This window comes from Mesoplodon mirus (genome assembly GCF_964341445.2).
Source record: "Mesoplodon mirus genome assembly, chromosome: 14".
Taxonomy (NCBI): Eukaryota; Metazoa; Chordata; class Mammalia; order Artiodactyla; family Ziphiidae; genus Mesoplodon; species Mesoplodon mirus.
The window spans coordinates 75,802,795-75,823,917 of NC_138990.1; the positions used below are offsets into that span (position 1 = coordinate 75,802,795).

Consider the following 21,123-nt stretch of genomic DNA (forward strand, 5'->3'; position numbering starts at 1 on the left):
ACATATGTTTTCATTTCTCTTGGGTAGATACCTACGAGTGGAATTGCCGGGTCACATGCTAAGTGTATGTTTAACTTTATAAGAAACTGCAAACTGTTTTGCAAAGTGACTGTACCATTTTGCATCCCACCAGCAATGTATGAGAGTTCCAGTCACTACACATTTGTACCAATACTTGGTATTATTGTGTGTTTTTTTTTAATATTAGACATTCTAGTGTGTGTGTAATTCTTTGCATATTTTCACGTGCTTCTTGGTCATTTATATGTCTTTTTTGTGAAATGTCTGTTTAAATCTTTTGCCTTAAATCTTTTTTTTTTTTTTTTTTTTGCGGTACATGGGCCTCTCACTGTTGTGGCCTCTCCCGTTGCGGAGCACAGGCTCCAGACGCACAGGTTCAGTGGCCATGGCTCACGGGCCCAGCCGCTCCGCGGCATGTGGGATCCTCCCAGACCGGGGCACAAACCCGTGTCCCCTGCATCGGCAGGCGGACTCTCAACCACTGCACCACCAGGGAAGCCCCGTCTTAAATCTTTTTTAATTGAATTGTTTGCCTTATTGAATTGTAAGAGTTCTTTATATATTTGTGGATACAAGTCCATATGTTTTGCAGATATTTTTCCCTAGTCTATGACTTGCCTTTTACTTTTATTAACATTGTCTTTTGAAAACAAAAGTTTTTAATTTTGTGAACTATAATTTTTTAGCTTTCCTTTTATGTTTCAGGCTTTACTAGCTAAGAAATCTTTGGCTACCCCAAAGTCACAAAGATTTTCTATGTTTTCTTTTAGAGGTTCTATGACTTTAGCTCTTATATTTAAGTATACAGTCCCTTCCAGGTTAATTTTTGTGTGTGGTATGAGGTAAGAGTCAAGATTCCTTTTTTTTTTCCATAGGCATAGCCAGTTGTCCTAGTACCATTTGTTGAAAAGACTGTTCTTTCCCCATTGGATTACTTTAGCACCTTTGTTAAAGAATCGTTGACCATTACATATGGCTCTACTTCTGAACTTTGTTCTCTTCCATTGATTCTTCTGTCTTTACCTCAGTATATCAATGTCACACTGTCTTAATTTTTGTAGTTTTTAGTGACTCTTGAAATCAGTGGTGTAGTCCTCCAAAACTGTTCTCTTGTCTTAGATTATTTTGGTATTTCTAGGTGCTTTGCTTTTCCTATACATTTTAGAATAAGTGTGGATATTTCTACACAAATATTGCTGGAATTTTTATTGGAATTGTGTTGAAGCTGTATGTTGCTCTTTTTTTTCCCAATGGCAAGTCTTCCAATCCATGAATGCAGACTGTCTCTCCATTTATTTAAGTCTTCTTTAATGTCTCTCAATCATGTTTTGTAGTTTCACTATGCAAACGTTGTAACATCTTTTGTTAAATTTGTTCCTAAGTATTTTCTTATGCTTTTATAAATGGAAGTAGGTTTTTTTAATTTTCCAATTGTTCATTAATGGTAATATTGAAATACAGCTGGTCTTTGTATATTGACTTTGTATCCTATGACCTTGCTAAATTGACTTAATTTTTCTTTGCTTATTAGATTGCTTTCAGTATGTATGCCTTTTATCTCTTTGTCTTGCCATTTTGTGTTGGTTAGGACCCGATGTTGAATAGAAGTGGTGTGAACAGACATCCTTGCCTTGTTCCTTATGGTAGGGGGAAAGCATTCAATCTTTATAGTTTTAAAGATTTTTTTTGATGTGGACCATTTTTAAAGTCTTTGTTGAATTTGTTACAGTATTGCTTCTGTTTTATGTTTTGGTTTTTTTGGCTGCAAGGCTTGTGGGATCTTAGCTCCTCGACCAGGGATCAAACCCACACCCCCTGCATTGGAAGGCGAAGTCTTAACCACTGGGACTCCAGGGAGGTCCCCTCAATCTTTAACCATTAAGTATGTAACATTAGTTGTTGGCTTCTCATAAACGCCCTTTCTCAGGTTGAGGAGGTTCCTTTCTATTTCTAGTTTGCCACATGAATGGGTGTTGAATTTTGTCAAATGCTTTTTCTCCATCTACTGAGATGATAATATAGTCTTTCTCCATCATTATACCTATATGATGAATTACATTGATTTTTCAAGTGTTACATCAGTCTTCCGAGGTAAACTCCACTTGGTCGTGAGGTGTTTTTCTCTTTATATGTTACTGTATTGGACTTGCTTGTATTTTGTTAAAGATTTTTTGTTTGTGTTCATGAGGGATATTTGTCTGTAGTTTTTTTGTGATGTCTTCTTCAAGTTTGTTACCAGGTTAATACCTCATAAAATGAGTTGGAAAATGTTCACTTCTCTTTTCTGAAAGAATTTGTATAGTATTTGTATTCTTTGTCCCTTAAAAGTATGCTGAAATTCAGCAGTAAAGTCTTTTGGGCCTGGAGTTTTCTTTATAGGAAGCTTTTTAATTATCAGTTAAGGTCTTTAATTAATATAGTGCTATTCAGGTTTTCTATTTCTTCTTGAATGTTTTGATAATGTCTTTCAAGGAATGTGTCCATTTTATCCAAGTTGTCAAATTTATTGGCATAAAGTCGCTCATGGTATTTTCTTATTATCCTTTTCTGTCTGAAGGATCTCTAGTGATGTCCCTCTTTCATTCCTGATATTGATAATTTGTGTCTTATCTCATTTTTTCTTGGTCAGTTTAGCTAGAGGTTTATTAGTTTTATTGATCTTTTCAAGGAACCAGCTTTTGATTTCATTGACTTTCTCTATAGTTTGCCTATTTTATATTTCATTGATTTCCCTCTTATATTTACTATTTCCTTCCTTGTAATTACTTTTGACTTAATTTCCTCTTTTTTTTTAGGTTCTTAAAGTGGAAACTTAAATCATTGGTTTTTTACTTCTTTTCTAGTATTAGTATTTAAAGCTATAAGATTCACTCTAAGCGCTGCTTTTAAGTATTCACAGACTTGATATATCTTTTCTTCATTTATATTCAATACAAAATATTTTCTAATTTCCCTTATGATTTTGTCTTTGACCCCTGTGTTGTTTAGTAATATGTTTAATTTCCAAATATTTTCAGATTTTTCTGGATACTTCTCAGTTGTAGGTTTCTAATTTAATTCCATCATGGTCAGAAAGTGTACTCTGTGGTTTCATCTTCTAAATTTTATTAACACATGTTCCAGATGTGCATGAAAAGAATGTGAATTCTGCTGTTATAGGTGGAGTAGTCTTTAAAGGTAGGGTCAAGTTGGTTTGATTTTCTGGTACAAGTCTTCTCTAATCATATTCTGACTACTTGTTCTATCAATTACTAAGAGAGTAGTATTGAAATCTCAAGCTATGCTTGTTAATTTATGTATTTTTCCTTTCAAGTCTGTCAGTTTTTGCTTTGTGTATGTGTTAGAGCTTTGTAATTAGGCACATATACATTTATAGTGTATTGACTCTTTTCTCATGATCTACCCCTCCTTGTCTATAGTAAAACTGCTTGTCTGAAAGTCTGTTTTGTTTAATATTAACATAATCACTCTAGATTTTTTTTGTTTACCAATTGGATGACATATCTTTTTTTCTATCCTTTTATTTTCAACTTCTTCGTGTTTTTAAATTTAAAGTGTGGGGACTTCCCTGGTGGCGCAGTGGTTAAGAATCCGCCTACCAATGCAGGGGACACGGGTTCAAGCTCTGGTCCGGGAAGATCCCACATGCTGCAGAGCAACTAAGCCCATGCGCCACAACTACTGAGCCTGTGCTCTAGAGCCCACGAGCCACAACTACTGAGCCCACGAGCCACAACTACTGAAGCCCACTTGTCACAACTACTGAAGCCCGTGTGCCACAACTACTGAAGCCCGTGCACCTGGAGCCCACGCTCCGCAACAAAAGAAGCCACATCCATGAGAAGACCACGCACCACAACGAAGAGTAGCCCCTGCCCACCACAAATAGAGAAAGCCCGCGTGCAGCAACGAAGACCCAACACAGCCAAAAATAAATGAATAAATAAAATTTAAATTGTGTATCTTGTAGATAGCATATTGTTGGTAATTGCTTGTTTATCTAGTTTGACAATCTCTGCTTTTTTTTTTTAATTTTTGGCTGTGTTGGCTCTTCATTGCTGCGTACGGGCTTTCTCTAGTTGTGGTGAGTGGGGGCTACTCTTCATTGTGGTGCGTGGGCTTCTCATTGCGGTGGCTTCTCTTGTTGCGGAGCACGGGCTCTAGGCATGTGGACTTCAGTAGTTGTGGCTTGCAGACTCTAGAGCACAGGCTCAGTAGTTGTGGAACATGGGCTTATTTGCTCTGCAGTATGTGGGATCTTCCTGGACCAGGGCTCAAACCTGTGTCCCCTGCATTGGCAGGCAGATTCTTAACCACTGCGCCACCAGGGAAGCCCAATCTCTGCATTTTGACTGGAACATTTATTCTATTTATATTTAATGTGTTTATTGATATGGTTGTATCAGGTCTGCCATTTTGCTATTCATTTTCTAATTTTCTCAGATGTTTTGCTTCTCTGTTTCGCCTTTCCTGCTTTTTTTGTGCTAAGAAAATAATTTTAGGGTATTATTTAAATTATTTTATTTGCTTTTCAGTTATATTCTTTGCATTTGTTCTAAAGATTACAACATGCCTCTTTAACCTATCACAATCTACTTAAAGGTAATATGAATTATTCCAGGTAAAATAGAAGAACCTTAAAATAATATATAGTTCCATTTTCTTCCCCTTCTTTGTGCTATTGTTGTCATATATATGTGTATATAAGTATCATATATCATATGATATACATATCATACATTTATATATATATAAATGTATACTTTTGCTTTACACAGTTATATGTCATTTAGAGAAGAATAAAAGAAAATATATACAATTAGTCTTTTATATTTATCATTTGTCTCTGTATCTTTGTTACCATCTGATGTTATTATCTTTCATGCTGAAGGACTTCTTTCATTATTTCCTGTAGTGCAGGTATACTAGTGATTCTCTTATTTTTATTCATCTGAAAATGTCTTTATTTTACTTTTGTGGTGTTTTTTTTTTAACATTTATTTGGTTGCACTGGCTGTTAGTTGCAGCAGGCAGGCCACTTAGTTGCGTCTCGAGGGCTCCTTAGTTGCAGCTCACTGGCTCCTTAATTGCAGCACATGGGCTCCTTAGTTGTGGCATGTGAACTCTAAGTTGAGGCATGTATGTGGGATCTAGTTCCCTGATCAGGGATCAAACCGGGGCCCTCTGCATTGGGAGCGTGGAGTGTTAACCACTGCGCCACGAGGGAGGTCCCTTGCTTTTGTTCCTTTTTTTTAATATAAATTTATTTAGAGAGGGCAGACAGCAGAAGCAAGAAGAACTACAATCCTGCAGCCTGTGGAACAAAAACCACATTCACAGAAAGATAAACAAGATGAAAAGGCAGAAGGCTATGTACCAGATGAAGGAACAAGATAAAACCCCAGAAAAACAACTAAATGAAGTGGAGATATGCAACCTTCCAGAAAAAGAATTCAGAATAATGATAGTGAAGATGATCCGGGACCCTGGAAAAAGAGTAGAGGCAAAGATTGAGAAGATGCAAGAAATGTTTAACAAAGACCTAGAAAAATTAAAGAACAAACAAACAGAGATGAACAATACAAAAACTGAAATGAAAAATACACTAGAAGGAATCAGTAGCAGAATAACTGAGGCAGAAGAACGGATAAATGACCTGGAAGACAGAATGGTGGAATTCACTGCTGCAGAACAGAATAAAGAAAAAAGAATGAAAAGAAATGAAAACAGCCTCAGAGACCTCTGGGACAACATTAAACGCAACAACATTCACATTATAGGGGTCCCAGAAGGAGAAGAGAGAGAGAAAGGACCCGAGAAAATATTTGAAGAGATTATGGTCGAAAACTTCCCTAACATGGGAAAGGAAATAGCCACCCAAGTCCAGGAAGTGCAGAGAGTACCATACAGGATAAACCCAAGGAGAAACACGCCAAGACACATAGTAATCAAATTGGCAAAAATTAAAGACAAAGAAAAATTATTGAAAGCAACAAGGGAAATACGACAAATAGCATACAAGGGAACTCCCATAAGGTTAACAGCTGATTTCTCAGCAGAAACTCTACAAGCCAGAAGGGAGTGGCATGACATATTTAAAGTGATGAAAGGGAAGAACCTACAACCAAGATTACTCTACCCAGCAAGGATCTCATTCAGATTAGATGGAGAAATCAAAAGCTTTACAAACAAGCAAAAGCTAAGAGAATTCAGCACCACCAAACCAGCTCTACAACAAATGCTAAAGGAACTTCTTTAAGTGGGAAACCCAAGAGAAAAAAAAAGACCTACAAAAACAAACCCAAAACAATTAAGAAAATGGTGATAGGAACATACATATTGATAATTACCTTAAACCTGAATGGATTAAATGCTCCAACCAAAAGATACAGGCTCATTGAATGGATACAAAAACAAGACCTGTATATATGCTGTCTACAAGAGACCCACTTCAGACCTAGGGACACATACAGACTGAAAGTGAGGGGATGGAAAAAGTTATTCCGTGCAAATGGAAATCAAAAGAAAACTGGAGTAGCAATACTCATATCAGATAAAATAGACTTTAAAATAAAGAACATTACAAGAGACAAGGAAGGACACTACATAATGATCAAGGGATCAATCCAAGAAGAAGACATAACAATTATAAATATATATGCTCCCAACATAGGAGCACCTCAATACATAAGGCAACTGCTAACAGGTATGAAAGAGGAAATCAACAGTAACACAACAATAGTGAGGGACTTTAAGACCTCACTTACACCAATGGACAGATCATCCAAACAGAAAATTACTAAGGAAACACAAGCTTTAAATGACACAATAGGTCAGATAGATTTAATTGATATTTATAGGACATTCCATCCAAAAACAGCAGATTACACTTTCTTCTCAAGTGCACATGGAACATTCTCCAGGATAGATCACATCTTAGGTCACAAATCAAGCCTCAGTAAATTTAAGAAAATTGTCATTATATCAAGCATCTTTTCTGACCACAACGCTCTGAGATTAGAAATCAATTACACAGGAACATAAAAAACACAAACACATGGAGGCTAAACAGTACATTACTAAATAACCAAGAGACCACTGAAGAAATCAAAGAGGAAATCAAAAATACCTAGAGACAAATGACAATGAAATCACGACGATCCAAAACCTATGGGATGCACTTCTAAGAGAGAAGTTTATAGCAATACAAGCCTACCTCAAGAAACAAGAACAATCTCAAATAAACAATCTAGCCTTACACCTAAAGGAACTAGAAAAAGAAGAACAAACAAAACCCAAAGTTAGTAGGAGGAAAGAAATCATTAAGATCAGAGCAGAGGGCTTCCCTGGTGGCGCAGTGGTTGAGAGTCCGCCTGCCGATGCAGGGGACACGGGTTCGTGCCCCGGTCTGGGAAGATCCCACATGCCGCGGAGCAGCTGGGCCCGTGAGCCATGGCCGCTGAGCCTGCGCGTCCGGAGCCTGTGCTCCACAATGGGAGAGGCCACAGCAGTGAGAGGCCCGTGTAATGAGAAAAAAAAAGATCAGAGCAGAAATAAATGAAATAGAAACAAAGAAAACGATAGCAAAGATCAATAAGGCTTCTCAGAGCTGGTTCTTTGAGAAGATAAACAAAATTGATAAACCCTTAGCCAGACTCATCAAGAAAAAGAGGGAGAGGGCTCAAATCAATAAAATTAGAAATGAAAAAGGAAAAGTTACAACAGACACCACAGAAATACAAAGCATCCTAAGAGACTACTACAAGCAACTCTATGCCAATAAAATGGACAACCTGGAAGAAATGGACAAATTCTTACAAAGGTATAACCTTTCAAGACTGAATCAGGAAGAAAAAGAAAATATGAACAGACCGATCACAAGTAATGAAATTGAAACTGTGATTAAAAATCTTCCAACAAACAAAAGTCCAGGACCAGATGGCTTCACAGGTGAATTCTATCAAACATTTAGAGAAGAGCTAACACCCATCCTTCTCAAACTCTTCCAAACACTTGCAGAGGAAGGAACACTCCCAAACTCGTTCTACGAGGCCACCATCACCCTGATACCAAAACCAGACAAAGATACTACAAAAAAAGAAAATTACAGACCAATATTACTGATGAATATAGGTGCAAAAATCCTCAACAAAGTACTAGCAAGCAGAAATGAACAACACATTAAAAGGATCATACACCGTGATCAAGTGGGATTTATCCCAGGGATGCAAGGATTCTTCAATATATGCAAATCAATCAATGTGATACACCATATTAACAAATTGAAGAATAAAAAACATGATCTTATCAAAATAAAAACTTTTAAATATTAACAAATAAAATCCAGTAAAAAAAAAAGGTTAATATATCAAGTAATTGACCAAGTAATGTTTATATCAGGAATGCAAATTTGGTTTTACATTTGGAAATACATTCCACCATATTAACAGAATAAAGGAGAAAATCCATATCATCGTCTAAAAAAGAATTTATTAATTTTATTAATTTATTTTTGGCTGTGTTGGGTCTTCGTCACTGCTCACGGGCTTTCTGTAATTGCGGTGAGCAGGGGCTACTCTTCTTTGTGGTTCACGGGCTTCTCATTGTGGTGGCTTCTCTTGCTGCAGAGCACGGGCTCTAGGTGCGCAGGCTTCAGTAGTTGCAGCACGTGGGCTCAGTAGTTGTGGCTACCGGGCTCTAGAGCACAGGCTCAGTAGTTGTGGCGCACGGGCTTAGTTGCTCTGCGGCATATGGGATCTTCTCGGACCAGGACTCGAACACGTGTCCCCTGCATTGGCAGGCGGATTCTCAACCACTGCGCCACCAGGGAAGCCCCTTGCTTTTTTAAAAAATTAATTAGTTATTTATTTTTGGTTGCTTTGGGTCTTCGTTGCTGCACGCGGGCTTTCTCTAGTTGCGGTGAGTGGGCACTGCTCTTCATTGTGGTGTGTGGGCTTCTCATTGTGGTGGCTTCTCTTGTTGCAGAGCACGGGCTCTAGGCACGCGGGCTTCAGTAGTTGTGGCACGCGGGCTCAGTAGTTGTGGCTCATGGGCTCTATAGCGCAGGCTCAGTAGTTGTGGCACACGGGCTTAGTTGCTCCGTGGCATGTGGGATCTTCTTGGAGCAGGATTCGAATCCGTGTCCCCTGCACTGGCAGGCAGATTCTTAACCACTGCGCCACCAGGGAAGTCCCTGCTTTTGTTTTTGAAGTACAGTTTTTTTGATATATAATTCTTTGTTAATAACAATTTTTTCTTTTTGCACTTTAAATATGTCGTTTCAGTGTCTTCTGGCCTTGATTGTTTCTGATGAGAAGTCAGTCATTGTGATAAAATTGGTCTCATATATTTCAATATTTTTCCTTGTTTTTTACAGAGGCTAAAATTTCCGATGGTGGTGGTTTTCATTCTTGTCTTGTTCTTTATTCAATGATAATGCCTTTAGTGTTTAACCATTAAACATAATATTGGCCAGAGTTTAAAAATAAATAAATAAATAAATATGTCATTTCAATTTCTTCTGGCCTCCATTGTTTCTGATGAGAAGTCAGTCATTGTGATAAAATTGTTCCCCTCTGTATGTGATGTGCACTTTTAATCATGCTGCTTTTCAGATTTTCTTTTTATCTTTAACTTTTAGAAGCTTAACTGTGATATGCCTAGATGTGGCTTTCTTTGTGTTTATCTTACTTGGGATTTGTTGACCTTCTTGGATCTGTAAATTAATGTTATCTTACAATCGTTATTTCTTTAAGTATTTTTTTTTCCCCTTTCTCTCACTCGTTTTCTGGAGCTCCAGTACACCTATGACCTTTTGATAACTTCACATTCACTGATTCATTTTTCTGCCATTTCACATTTTCTCTTGAGCCCATCTGGTACATTTTTTCATTTCAATTATTGTGCCTTTCAGCTCTAGAATTTCCCACTGGTTCTTTTATACTTTACGTTTCTCTTTTGAGATTCTCTATGTGCTTACTCAATACTACCATTTTTCCTTTGAACATATTTATAATAGTTGCTTTGAAGTTATTGTCTCCTAAGTCCAACATGCTGACCCTTTCAGAATCAGTTGCTATTGACTGTTTCTTTTCTGAGTGTTTTCTGACTGCTTCTTTTCTTTTCACTTTCTTTATCTCATAACTTTTCGGTGAAAACTGGACATCGTAGATTATCTTTGTGCAACTCTGAAATCTCTTTTGTTCTTCTGAGGATTTTGGGGATTTTTGTTCTAGTAAGCAATTAACCTGCCGGAGCCAAACTGCAAAATCCGTCTCCTGGCTGCTATGCAGTGGATGGTGTTTTTCATAGGTTTTTTGGCTGCTGACTGCTACTGCGTTAGCGTGCCCCCCCAGGGGCCACACCAGCCTGTGTAGTTTAGTGGTCAGCCAAGGATTTGGACAGAATTTATATTCATATTTGGGGGCTCACCTGCTTAGTGGTTTCGTTGCTTTTTGGGTTCCCTCCTAGATTCCTACTTGTTTTTCCAGTTCCCAAGTCTGACCTCTGATACCTCAAGCCTATAAGACTTTCAGAAGCTCAAGCTAAAGGCAGCTTGGGGAAATCATTCAGTCAGAAGGCACAAGAAACTCCCACATCTCGCAAAGAACAGTTCCGTCTTGCAAGGATCAACACCCCACCCTAGTTTCTGCTTGCCTTTTTAGCGGGGCTTCCTAGGGTCTCCCATATACCTGCAGAGTTTAGCACTCAGCTAGGAATTTGGGCATAGTTTATACTCACATTTTAGACCTCAAGTCTCTTTCTTGCTTCCATATTTTCCCCTTTAAATTTTCAGCTTCTTGGGGATTCCCTGGCAGTCCAGTGGTTAGGACTCCACGCTTCCACTGCAGGGAGCATGGGTTCAATCCCTGGTCAGGCAACTAAGATCCCACAAGCCACGTGGCACAGCCAAAAAAAAAAAAAATTCCAGTTTCTCTGTTGCTTCGAACTTTATCATCTTCTCCCTAGAACTCAAGGCTGTAATTTTCCTCCCTGAACTGGGAGGTGGGGAAGTGCCCTCAGACAAGAAAGCCACAAACTCACAGCTCTTAGCTCTGGCATCTTTCAAACATAAACATTGAACTTTCTATCTTCCTTTGACTATTCCCCAGTACCTGCAGATGGTTGTTTATAATATTGTTCTTCTGTTTTTAGGGAAGGAATTATCCAACCTTTTCACACTGCCATTATCATATGTCCCACCTTATCATGGCTTTTAGAAATTTTATAACACTTAAATCTCCCACTTTAACAAAGAGACACGTCAGGGGCTCAGGGCTTGCCAGCAGGCAAATAAATCTATCCAGATTATTGATGTTGTTTTGTCTTTATTCTGTTATCTTCAAAATTATCTTCTATGTAGCATATTTTACAGGTTTTTCATTTATGGTAGTGATAAAGTTTCCCTTTTAAGATAGAGCAAAAAGTGTGAAGGTGGTGTACAAATAATTGATATTTGGGAAGCAGTGATCTAATGTGATATTCTTAACCTTCAAACATTGTTTTTAGAGAAATACTTCTTTCCCCTCCCTCTTTTTTGCCTCTCTCCTTTCTCCACTAAACTGTCAGCCAGAGTAAAGCAGAATACTGACTGCAGGAATGCCTTAGTTTCAAATATACTTTGTCCCAGATCCGGTTTTTCACAAGATCATTTATGTTCTACCTCCATTTTTACCTTCATAGCCCACCTCCTGCATGAACAAAAGACATTTTAAAGATTTTTTGTGAGCTCTTCTCTCCTCCCATTCTCAAATTGTGTTTTTCTGGGTTATAGTTATTTTTTATATAAAAAATTTGGAATTAGGAAGTGTGACTCCACTGTCAAATTAGATTCAGAGAAAGAAATATGAATAATTTCCCCAACATTTTTCTGTATTTAATTTCACTGGCACTTGGAATTCATTGCCCTCATTTTTTCCGCAAAGATTTTCACCAAGTAGAAAGAAGAAAAGTAATTAAAATGAACCTCTGTAAAGCACTTTTAGTTTGATTTCTCCATATAGTTACTTTTTATCCCAAGGTAATTTGTTAGTTTTTAAAAACAATGTTTTATTTTCAGTGGTTTTATTGTTTGAATATGACAAGTGCATGAGGAAAGTATATGGGACTTACGCTTATAACATTGACCTTCTGTTATCAGGGAAAAAGGAGAAGCCAAAGAAATTCACTAAACAACCAAAAAAGCAGATGTCTTCACCCTGTGGTCAGAAGAAAGAAAAGGCATTGGAGAAGGTAACACTAAATTATCTATTACTATTCTAAAGTTCATATTGAGAAATAAGCAGGTACAGCTAGGAAAAATTCGAAAAAGAAGAGTAATGAGTGCCGCAGTGGAATGCTAGCAGTGTAAAAATGAGTGAAGAATCACTATAAAGACTGAGATTAAAGATCCCTAAGGTATATTGACACATGAAAAAAGGAAAGTGAGTTTGGGGAAGAGAAATTAGGGGTTTGGGATTAACATATACAAACTACTACTATATATAAAATGGATAAACAACAAGGTCCTACTGTATAGCACAGGGAACTATATTCAATGTCTTGTAATAAACTATAATGGAAAAGAATGTGAAAAAGAGCATATATATATATATATAAACCGAATCACTTTACACCAGAAGCTAATACCACATTGTAAAGTAACTATACTTCAATAAAAAGAAAAAAAGAAAAAAGGAAAAGTGCAGAGCAGTATGTATAGTGGCATATTATGCTACCATTTTTGTAGAATAGACGAAGGAATACGTATGAATTTTCTTGTATATCCATAAAATATCTGTGGAAAGCTATACAAGAAATTGATAAAATTAGTTTCTCCTAAGGAAGGGAACTGAATGTCTGGGGGGCAGAGGCTTTTTAATATATGTGCTGTTTGTACTTCTTGGATTATGAACCAGTGTTACTTATTCAAAAAATAAGTAGGGGCTTCCCTGGTGGTGCAGTGGTTGAGAGTCTGCCTGCTAATGCAGGGGACACGGGTTCAAGCCCTGGTCTGGAAGGATCCCACATGCCGCGGAGCAACTAGGCCCGTGAGCCACCACTACTGAGCCTGCGCGTCTGGCGCCTGTGCTCTGCAACAAGAGAGGCCGCGATAGTGAGAGGCCCGCGCACCGCGATGAAGGGTGGGCCCCACTTGACACAACTAGAGAAAGCCCTCGTACAGAAATGAAGACCCAACACAGCCAAAAATTTTTTTTTAAAAATAAATAAGTATGGGGAGGGTGGGAGGGAGGGAGATGCATGAGGGAAGGGATGTGGGAACAGATGTATGTGTATGACTGATTCACTTTGTTATAAAGCAGAAACTAATAAAAAAATTTAAAAAATAAATAAAAATAAAATAAAATAAATAAGTAGGCTTTAAATTTTTTTTTTTTTTTTGCGTTACACGGGCCTCTCACTGTTGTGGCCTCTCCCGTTGCGGAGCACAGGCTCCGGACGCGCAGGCCCAGCGGCCATGGCTCACGGGCCCAGCCGCTCCGCGGCATGTGGGATCTTCCCGGACCGGGGCACGAACCCGTGTCCCCTGCATCAGCAGGCGAACTCTCAACCACTGCGCCACCAGGGAAGCCCTAAATTTTTTAAATAAATATTTTATGATCTTTTAAAATTATTCTTATTTCCCCATGCCTTCAAAGGAAGGAGTAAAAAGCCAGGTAGGAATAAGAGAACAGTATAACTACAGTTGGCTAAAAGAGAAACTATAGATTCTAAAAATGTGTGAAAAGCTGGGGTTCAAACAAGTTCCACACAATATATGTTGGACGGGTTGTATGTTCATCTCCATGTTAAGGACCACAGGCACAGAATGAGTGAATTCTAAAAGATTGCATAGAGGTGGGGGGCTTCCAGGTCAGACAAATAAAACTGGGTTCAAATTCTAGGTCTGTTTCTCTGTGACAAGTTTCTTAACTTCCCTGAAGCTGTTTATTATAGAGATAATAGTAGCACCTATCTCACACAGTAGTTGCAAGGCTTCAGTGAAAGAATGCTTGTAATGCTCTTGGTACAGTATCTTGCACCCAATAAATGTAAACTCTTTTTGTATTACCTATAATGCTAATCAATAAATATGTTCTAATTGGGCCTTAATGTTGTCTACTTTTTTTTAGTCAACTTCTAGAGATGTGTCTCCTTTCATGTGAGTATTGCTCCTTAATCCAGTCAGATGTTCACTGTAAAAGCATCAGTACTGATTTTTGTTTAATTTTTTCAGTAGTGTGAGTATGCAGAAGAATAAGTGGGATGCCACAAGATCCTTGAGATTCAACCAAGATGCACAAAGAGAAGATGGTAAGTTTTATTATTTGTGTAGTGTACAAATTAGCTCTAAATAGCAATGATAGGAATCTTTTATTTTATGAAGTATGCTGAATAGCTTTAAAGATTCCAACTGGAATAAGGCCCAGAATTAGCACATTCCCTTAGGCATCAACCAGAGTTTCATTACTAGACAATCCCAGTAGATGATATGTTGTTTTATGTATCTGTCATTTTGAGGCCTCTCAGACTGACTTTCACCCAGTACTTCCACTCTCAAGAAGGCTGAATATGTCTTAGGCTGATTTACAGTAATATTAAAAGCAGCACAGTTATCTGTATATGAGCCATTTTGCCACTTGCAGCCTAAAATCCTTCAAAGATAAAAAGGTTTATGTGTTTATAAATAATATCCAATGATATTTTCATAAACTCTTGATGATTGCAATCTTCTTTAAGAAATAAAAGTAATAAAACATCCTCATAAAAAGTAAGGTTTATTAATTTTTACCTTCAGATCAACGGCGGATGTCTGAAATTACAGGGCACCTAATAAAGATGAGATTGGGTGATCTGGACCGAGTCAAGTCAAAGGAAGCAAAAGAAGTAAGAATTATGTACTCGTGTACTGTGCTTGCTTGGATATGCCTTCCTACTTTATTTTCATCATAAGTATAAAGATGCTTTGTAATTTTAAAAGAGTAAATTTTTAATGTATTTTTATATTCTGTACCAGCTAGCCAGTTTGTTCACATAAGTTTTTCACCACCTCTTACAGTCCATAGGTCCTCTCTATAACACACATAGTAAAGTACATTGTTACTGAAAGTGTAATGTCCAACCAAGAGCAGATTAACTCTGTACTGCAGACTGTCCAGAGGGTGACCCCTGGAAGTTGCTAATTTTCATCAACTCTGCATGCAGTGCTTAGACGTTATCTTTAAAATAAGATGTTATCTTTAAAATGTTATCTTGATGAAAATAATCACAAGAAATACCTTACTCTTACTGAATTACATGTTAGTCATAACATTATGTATCATCATTAGTACCAGTATTATGTATTCACAGTAACACTTGCCCCTAATTCTTTTTTTTTTTTTTTTTTTTCCTTTTTTGCGGTACACGGGCCTCTCACTGTTGTGGCCTCTCCCGTTGCGGAGCACAGGCTCCAGATGCGCAGGCTCAGCGGCCATGGCTCACGGGCCTAGCTGCTCCGCGGCATGTGGGATCTTCCCGGACCAGGGCACGAACCCCTGTCCCCTGCATCGGCAGGCGGACTCTCAACCACTGTGCCACCAGGGAAGCCCACCGCTAATTCTTTTATTTAAAAATTTATCTTCCCTACAAGAACAAAACACAGGAAAAAAATCTTTATCACCATGGGTTAGGCAAATATTTCTTAGCTACCACACCAAAAGCATTATCCATAAAAGAAAAAAATTGGCAAATTGGACTTCATCAAAATTTAAAACTTCTTTTTGAAAGGCATTATTAAGAGAATGAAAAGACAAGCCATAAACTATGAGAATATATGTGTAAAATATTTATCTGGTAAAGGATTTGTATCCAAAATATATAAAGAATTCTCAAAGCTCAATAATAAAATAAACAATCCAATGACAATAAGTGGGCAAAAGATTAATCGTACACTTCAGAAAGAAGGGATACAGGTGGCAAATAAGCACAGGAAAAGATGCAACATCATTTAGTCATTAGGGAAATGTAAATGAACACCTCAGCAAGATACCACTATACACCCACTAGAATGTCTAAAAAAGTTTTGTTTTGGTTTGGTTTTTTTGGCTGCATTGGGTCTTCGTTGCTGCACACGGGCTTTCTCTATTTGTGTCGAGCGGGGGCTCTTCTTCGTTGTGGTGTGCGGGCTTCTCATTGCGGTGGTTCTCTTGTGTGGAGCACGGGCTGTAGGCATGCGGGCTTCAGTAGTTGTGGCTTGAGGGCTCTAGAGCGCAGGCAAGCTCAGTAGTTGTGGCTTGAGGGCTCTAGAGCGCAGGCAAGCTCAGTAGTTGTGGCACACGGGCTTGGTTGCTCTGCAGCTAAGAAAGTTTTTTAAATATGCTGGCAAGAATATAGAGCAACTGGAACTCTTGTATATAGCTAGTAAGGATGCAAAAGGGAATGCCTACTTGGGAAAACAGCTTAGCTGTTTCTTATAGCATTAAATGTTTACTCACCATACAGATCATTTCACACGTATCTTTACTGTGGCTTTATTTAGAATTGCCAAGAGCTAAAAACAACCCAAATGTCCTTTACATGATAAATGAGTAAGACTAGAATAGATAAAAAGAATGAGCTATTGGGGCTTCCCTGGTGGTGCAGTGGTTGAGAGTCCGCCTGCCGATGCAGGGGACACAGGTTCGTGTCCCGGTCCGGGAAGATCCCACATGCCGCGGAGCGGCTAGGCCCGTGAGCTATGGTCCCTGGGCCTGCGCGTCCGGAGCCTGTGCTCCGCAACGGGAGAGGCCACAACAGTGAGAGACCCGCGTACCGCAAAAAAAAAAAAAGAATGAGCTGTTGATACATGCTGCAACATAGATGAATATCCTATACATTATGCTAAGCAAAAGTAGCCAGGTTCAGAAGGCTACAGACTGTATGATTCTATTTATATAATGTTCTGGTAAATGCAGAAGTATAGGGACATAAAACAAGTCAGTGGTTGCCAGGAATTGGTAGTGTCAAATCGTTGGACTTAAAAGGGGCACAAGGGGATTTTCTTGGGGTGTTTGAACTGCTTTATGTCTCCATTATGAGTGGTTACACAACTGTATGCATTTTCAAAACTCAGAACAGTGCACTAAAATGGGTGAATTTTACTTATATAAAATAATAAAAATAAATTGTAGCTCAGAGCCTGAATTTAAAAAATCAAAATAAATAAAAAATAAATAAAAATAAAATTACTTCTAAGTTAAAAAGTAATGCCATTTCAATAAAGCAGAGCTTCTATTGGTTCCTTAAAGATAATAACTTGATTTTTCTCCTTTACTGTGCAGTTTGCAGGAGGTATTTATTCTAGGATCGAAGCACAAATCAAGGCCTCAGTGCCAGTCAATGCACGGCAAAGCAGCTCAGAGAAAAACACAAGGTGAATCAGCATAAATGAATTCAGAATGCCACTAGCTTTGAAGTGATTTTTTTTTTTTGAAAAATCATATGAACACTAGAAGCACATAATTTGAGTTTGGTTTTATTTTGTTTCGGGGATTTGATCATCAAGACATTAATTAGAACCAGATTTTAACTTAAAAGTTAAGACTTTAAGAGGTCATGATCACAAAATTTAATGAAAGTATACTTTTTAAAAAGTTTTCTGTTTATTGAGCCAGCTCCGTTCTGAGCCAACTGCTGATAAAAATGTAAGCTATAGTGTGAATTAGCAGAATTCTTATACTATTTATAGATAATGTATTACTACTTTATATAAATCATCGAAACCTTTCTTGTTTCTTGTTCTATCTCTCAATAAAATCTTATTTGTATGTTCTGTGTCATTTTACAGCACAGATTTTCTTTGAAAGATTAACAGTTACTGAGATTTGATTATTAATACTACAGATCCAAATGCCTATCTGCAATTCTGAAATCCAGAAAGCTCAGAAAGCCAAAAGCTTTTTTCATACATTTGTGGCAACTCAAGCCTGACCTGAGCTACTGTGGTACTATTTATAGTTTTTATTTATCCCACTTAACGTAAATGCTCATTTGTTTCACTGAAGAAGTATTAATGTGTTTGGTTATGGGGCACTGCTCCAGATTCATAATATACGATATATGTACATATTATTTCCCCCAAATTAAAAAATATCTGAATTCCAAAATACATCTCCAAGAATTTTTGAAAATGGATTATGGAGCTACATGAAGTTTCATTAAACGTTGACACTGTCAAGCAAACATGACCTAAAGCAGTGGCAACTTATTGTTTTAGAAGCACCTCTGACCTTATTTTCTGTTTAAAAAATCTAGGTCTAAAAGTCGTTTTGGTCAAGGTCGGCCTGCGTAAAGCACCTTAAAATATAAGAAGACAGAAGACTCACCGCTGGACATCTGAAATTGCTCATCACTTCTTGAAGGTCTTCAGAACGATGACTTCTAAATGTTTTAAGTTATTTATTAATTATTCTTGCAAGCCACATAAATCGTAGTGCTAAGAGATATATATAGTTAGGTCTTATGAAATCTAATTGTAAATATGAAACTTCTTAAACCTAATTTTCCTTTGGTGTGATGCTAGGCTATGTAGAAAATTAGTATTTACAAATTTGCATAGTTAAGGCTCCTAGTATTTGTTATCCTTTATTTATTTGAAAGAGAAGAGGTCTACACTCTCAAGTAGCTAAGAGTTTTTTAAGACCTTAAAAATTAGGGGAACACAGCTGGTAGTGGTATGGTACATGTGCACTAACTATAGTAAGTCTTTTGGGCTGTAAATCTTGGGATAGCACTGAGAACTGCAATTTGTGTGATGCAATTTCCAGTGATGCTAATTTTAAGTTTGCATGACTATTAAGGAGTTACAGATCTCAAGACTGCATTAAATAAATTTTCAAGATGAAGTAGTTCCCGGGTTGGGCAGAAGCCTTAATTTTTTTCAGCATGATTCCATAGAAAGCACAATGTTAATCCAACTCTTTTTTTTTTTTTAGTTGTGTTTTTTTGTTGTTGGTTTGGGTTTTTTTTAGTTTTTAGTGCTTATTATTGGTCATCTGAGCTGGAATTACTGATTATTACCTCTTTCTTCTGTGAAGCTAGTGCCATTCTGAATTTGTTAAAATAACCATTGATAATTTTAAGGCTAGTAAATCATTTCAGTTGTATGAGACACCCACTGTACAGTTCTCAGGGCACTAAAACTCAACCATATTTCTATAGCCATTCGAATAGCCCCTTAAAACAGTTATAATTAGTTATTACTTTAGAGATGTCTAGAAGGAAAGATTCCCAAATACATTTGATGGATGAAAAATTGCATATATTTAAGAAAAATCAAAATCAAATTCTATTCTATAGATCATGTTTTAATTTTCTAACCAAGCAGAAAGAGTGCTCAGGGAAAATTTGTTCCAAACCATAAGCATATAAAAATTATGCGTTTGGAAATTACTTATATGTAGGTCTCTGAAAAACTTTAAGATGCACTGTTTCTATTTTTAGTCTTCCTTTGCCTTATAATTGAAATTTCTTCAGATTAGAGAACAGACTTTAATAGTGTATGACAGAACAGCAATTTCTATTGAAACGTCCAAGTGTTACACTCAGTTTAGACGTACAGAAATCATTATTTTTAATGAGTGTTTTAGTTGGTAAATGAAGCTAGATTTTATTTGATGTTATATGTATGGCTTCGCCAAGATTTTTGAACTTCTGTTTGGAAATTTTGTTGCAGTCGATATATTTTTCAATTGTTTGATATTTTTGAAACAGATTATAAAATTTTTATTTTCAAAAGAAAATGTTTTATACTACATGTTCTGTACACCCTGTTAAATACCAGCGTCTTGTTTAGTTTACTCTGATCAAAAGGGTTTAGGTTTGTACATGTTCTACAGTGCTGTGACGGTCACAATTAAGAGAGGAAAATATGCTCATTTGATTTTTAACTGATGGTAACAAGGCAAATTACTTCTTCCCTGGGGGGGACTGTACCGCTGAATTTTTACAAACAGAATTTATCAGAATTTGATTTTCTTCAGAATGTGCTCTTAATTTTGTGGACGTCTGTAATTCATAGCACAGGTACCACAAACATTTTAATCAAGCTCGTAATAGCATTTGTTTTGCCAAATACTTTGAGGTTTTATCTTCCATTAATTCTGAATTCACATTTATTTAATTGAAATAAACATTAATGACAAAAGTTGTTTGCAAAGTCCCCTGATCTGAATCATTCCATCTTCTCAAAAATGTTCGGATGGGCTCTAGATCACAGGTTTTCATGGAAGAGGTGAACTTTGTAAATTTTAAAGTTGTTTTAAATGAGATTATCCTGGTAAAGATTCAGCAAAACATTTAAGGGTAAAATACTGCAGAAAAGATAATTTGGTAACAGTGCTGATTCCATACTGTTGGATCATTTTGTTATTGTCCTTCTTCAGAACACTCAGCCAGGTATTGTGAGATATGCTAAGTGCTTTGGAAGCAGAGGCTGAAGCCCTGTCATGCTAATCTGCCAAAGGCAAATCTTAGTATAAAAACAAACAAACAAACAGAAACCTCACCTTTTCACACGGCTCAGTTAAAAGGCACTGGGGATACCTAGCCAGTCCCAATTCTTTTTTAAAATTTATTTATTTATTTTTGTCTGTGTTGGGTCTTCGTTGCTGCGCGCAGGCTTTCTCTATTTGTGGCAAGCGGGGGTTACTCTTCGTTGTGGTGCAGTGGCTTCTCTTTGTTGCGGAGCACGAGCTCTAGGCACGCAGGCTCAGTAGTTGTGGCTCACGGGCTCAGTAGTTGTGACGTGTGGGCTCATCTAGTGCGCAGGCTCGGTGTTTGTGGCACACAGGCTTAGTTGCTCCGCAGCATGTGGGATCTTCCCTGACCAGGGCTCGAACCTGTGTCCCCTGCATTGGCAGGTGAATTCTTAACCACTGCGCCACCAGGGAAGTCCCTAGCCAGTCCAATTCTAATTGGCTAACTCTCTCATTTAAAGCTGATCTATTGGGGAGGATGATACGGGGATAATATTATTTCCACTTTTATAGGACTGTTGGGGGGAGGTAAATGATTTAGAGATCTAAAACAATTAGCACAGTATTTTCTGGCTAATCGTAAGGCCTCCGGAAATGTTAACTATGATTATTGTTGCACTGTGGGATC

General features: G+C 37.5%; 1 protein-coding gene across 3 annotated transcripts in view; it reads left to right on the forward strand.

Annotated features, from left to right (window-relative positions):
* SANBR (SANT and BTB domain regulator of CSR) overlaps window positions 1-20,125 on the forward strand; it is a 69,085-nt gene extending 48,960 nt beyond the window's left edge. For 2 of the 3 annotated variants that reach the window (XM_082643310.1, XM_082643312.1), the window contains 6 exons: window positions 12,161-12,252; window positions 14,133-14,161; window positions 14,237-14,313; window positions 14,798-14,886; window positions 17,301-17,392; window positions 18,274-20,125. In XM_082643310.1, coding sequence (XP_082499436.1) covers window positions 12,161-12,252; window positions 14,133-14,161; window positions 14,237-14,313; window positions 14,798-14,886; window positions 17,301-17,392; window positions 18,274-18,310 — 416 coding nt within the window. In that variant the 3' untranslated portion in view covers window positions 18,311-20,125. The remainder of the gene's footprint in view (window positions 1-12,160; window positions 12,253-14,132; window positions 14,162-14,236; window positions 14,314-14,797; window positions 14,887-17,300; window positions 17,393-18,273) is intronic. The other variant, XM_082643311.1, reaches the window with a different exon arrangement.
* Window positions 20,126-21,123: the final 998 nt, after the last annotated feature.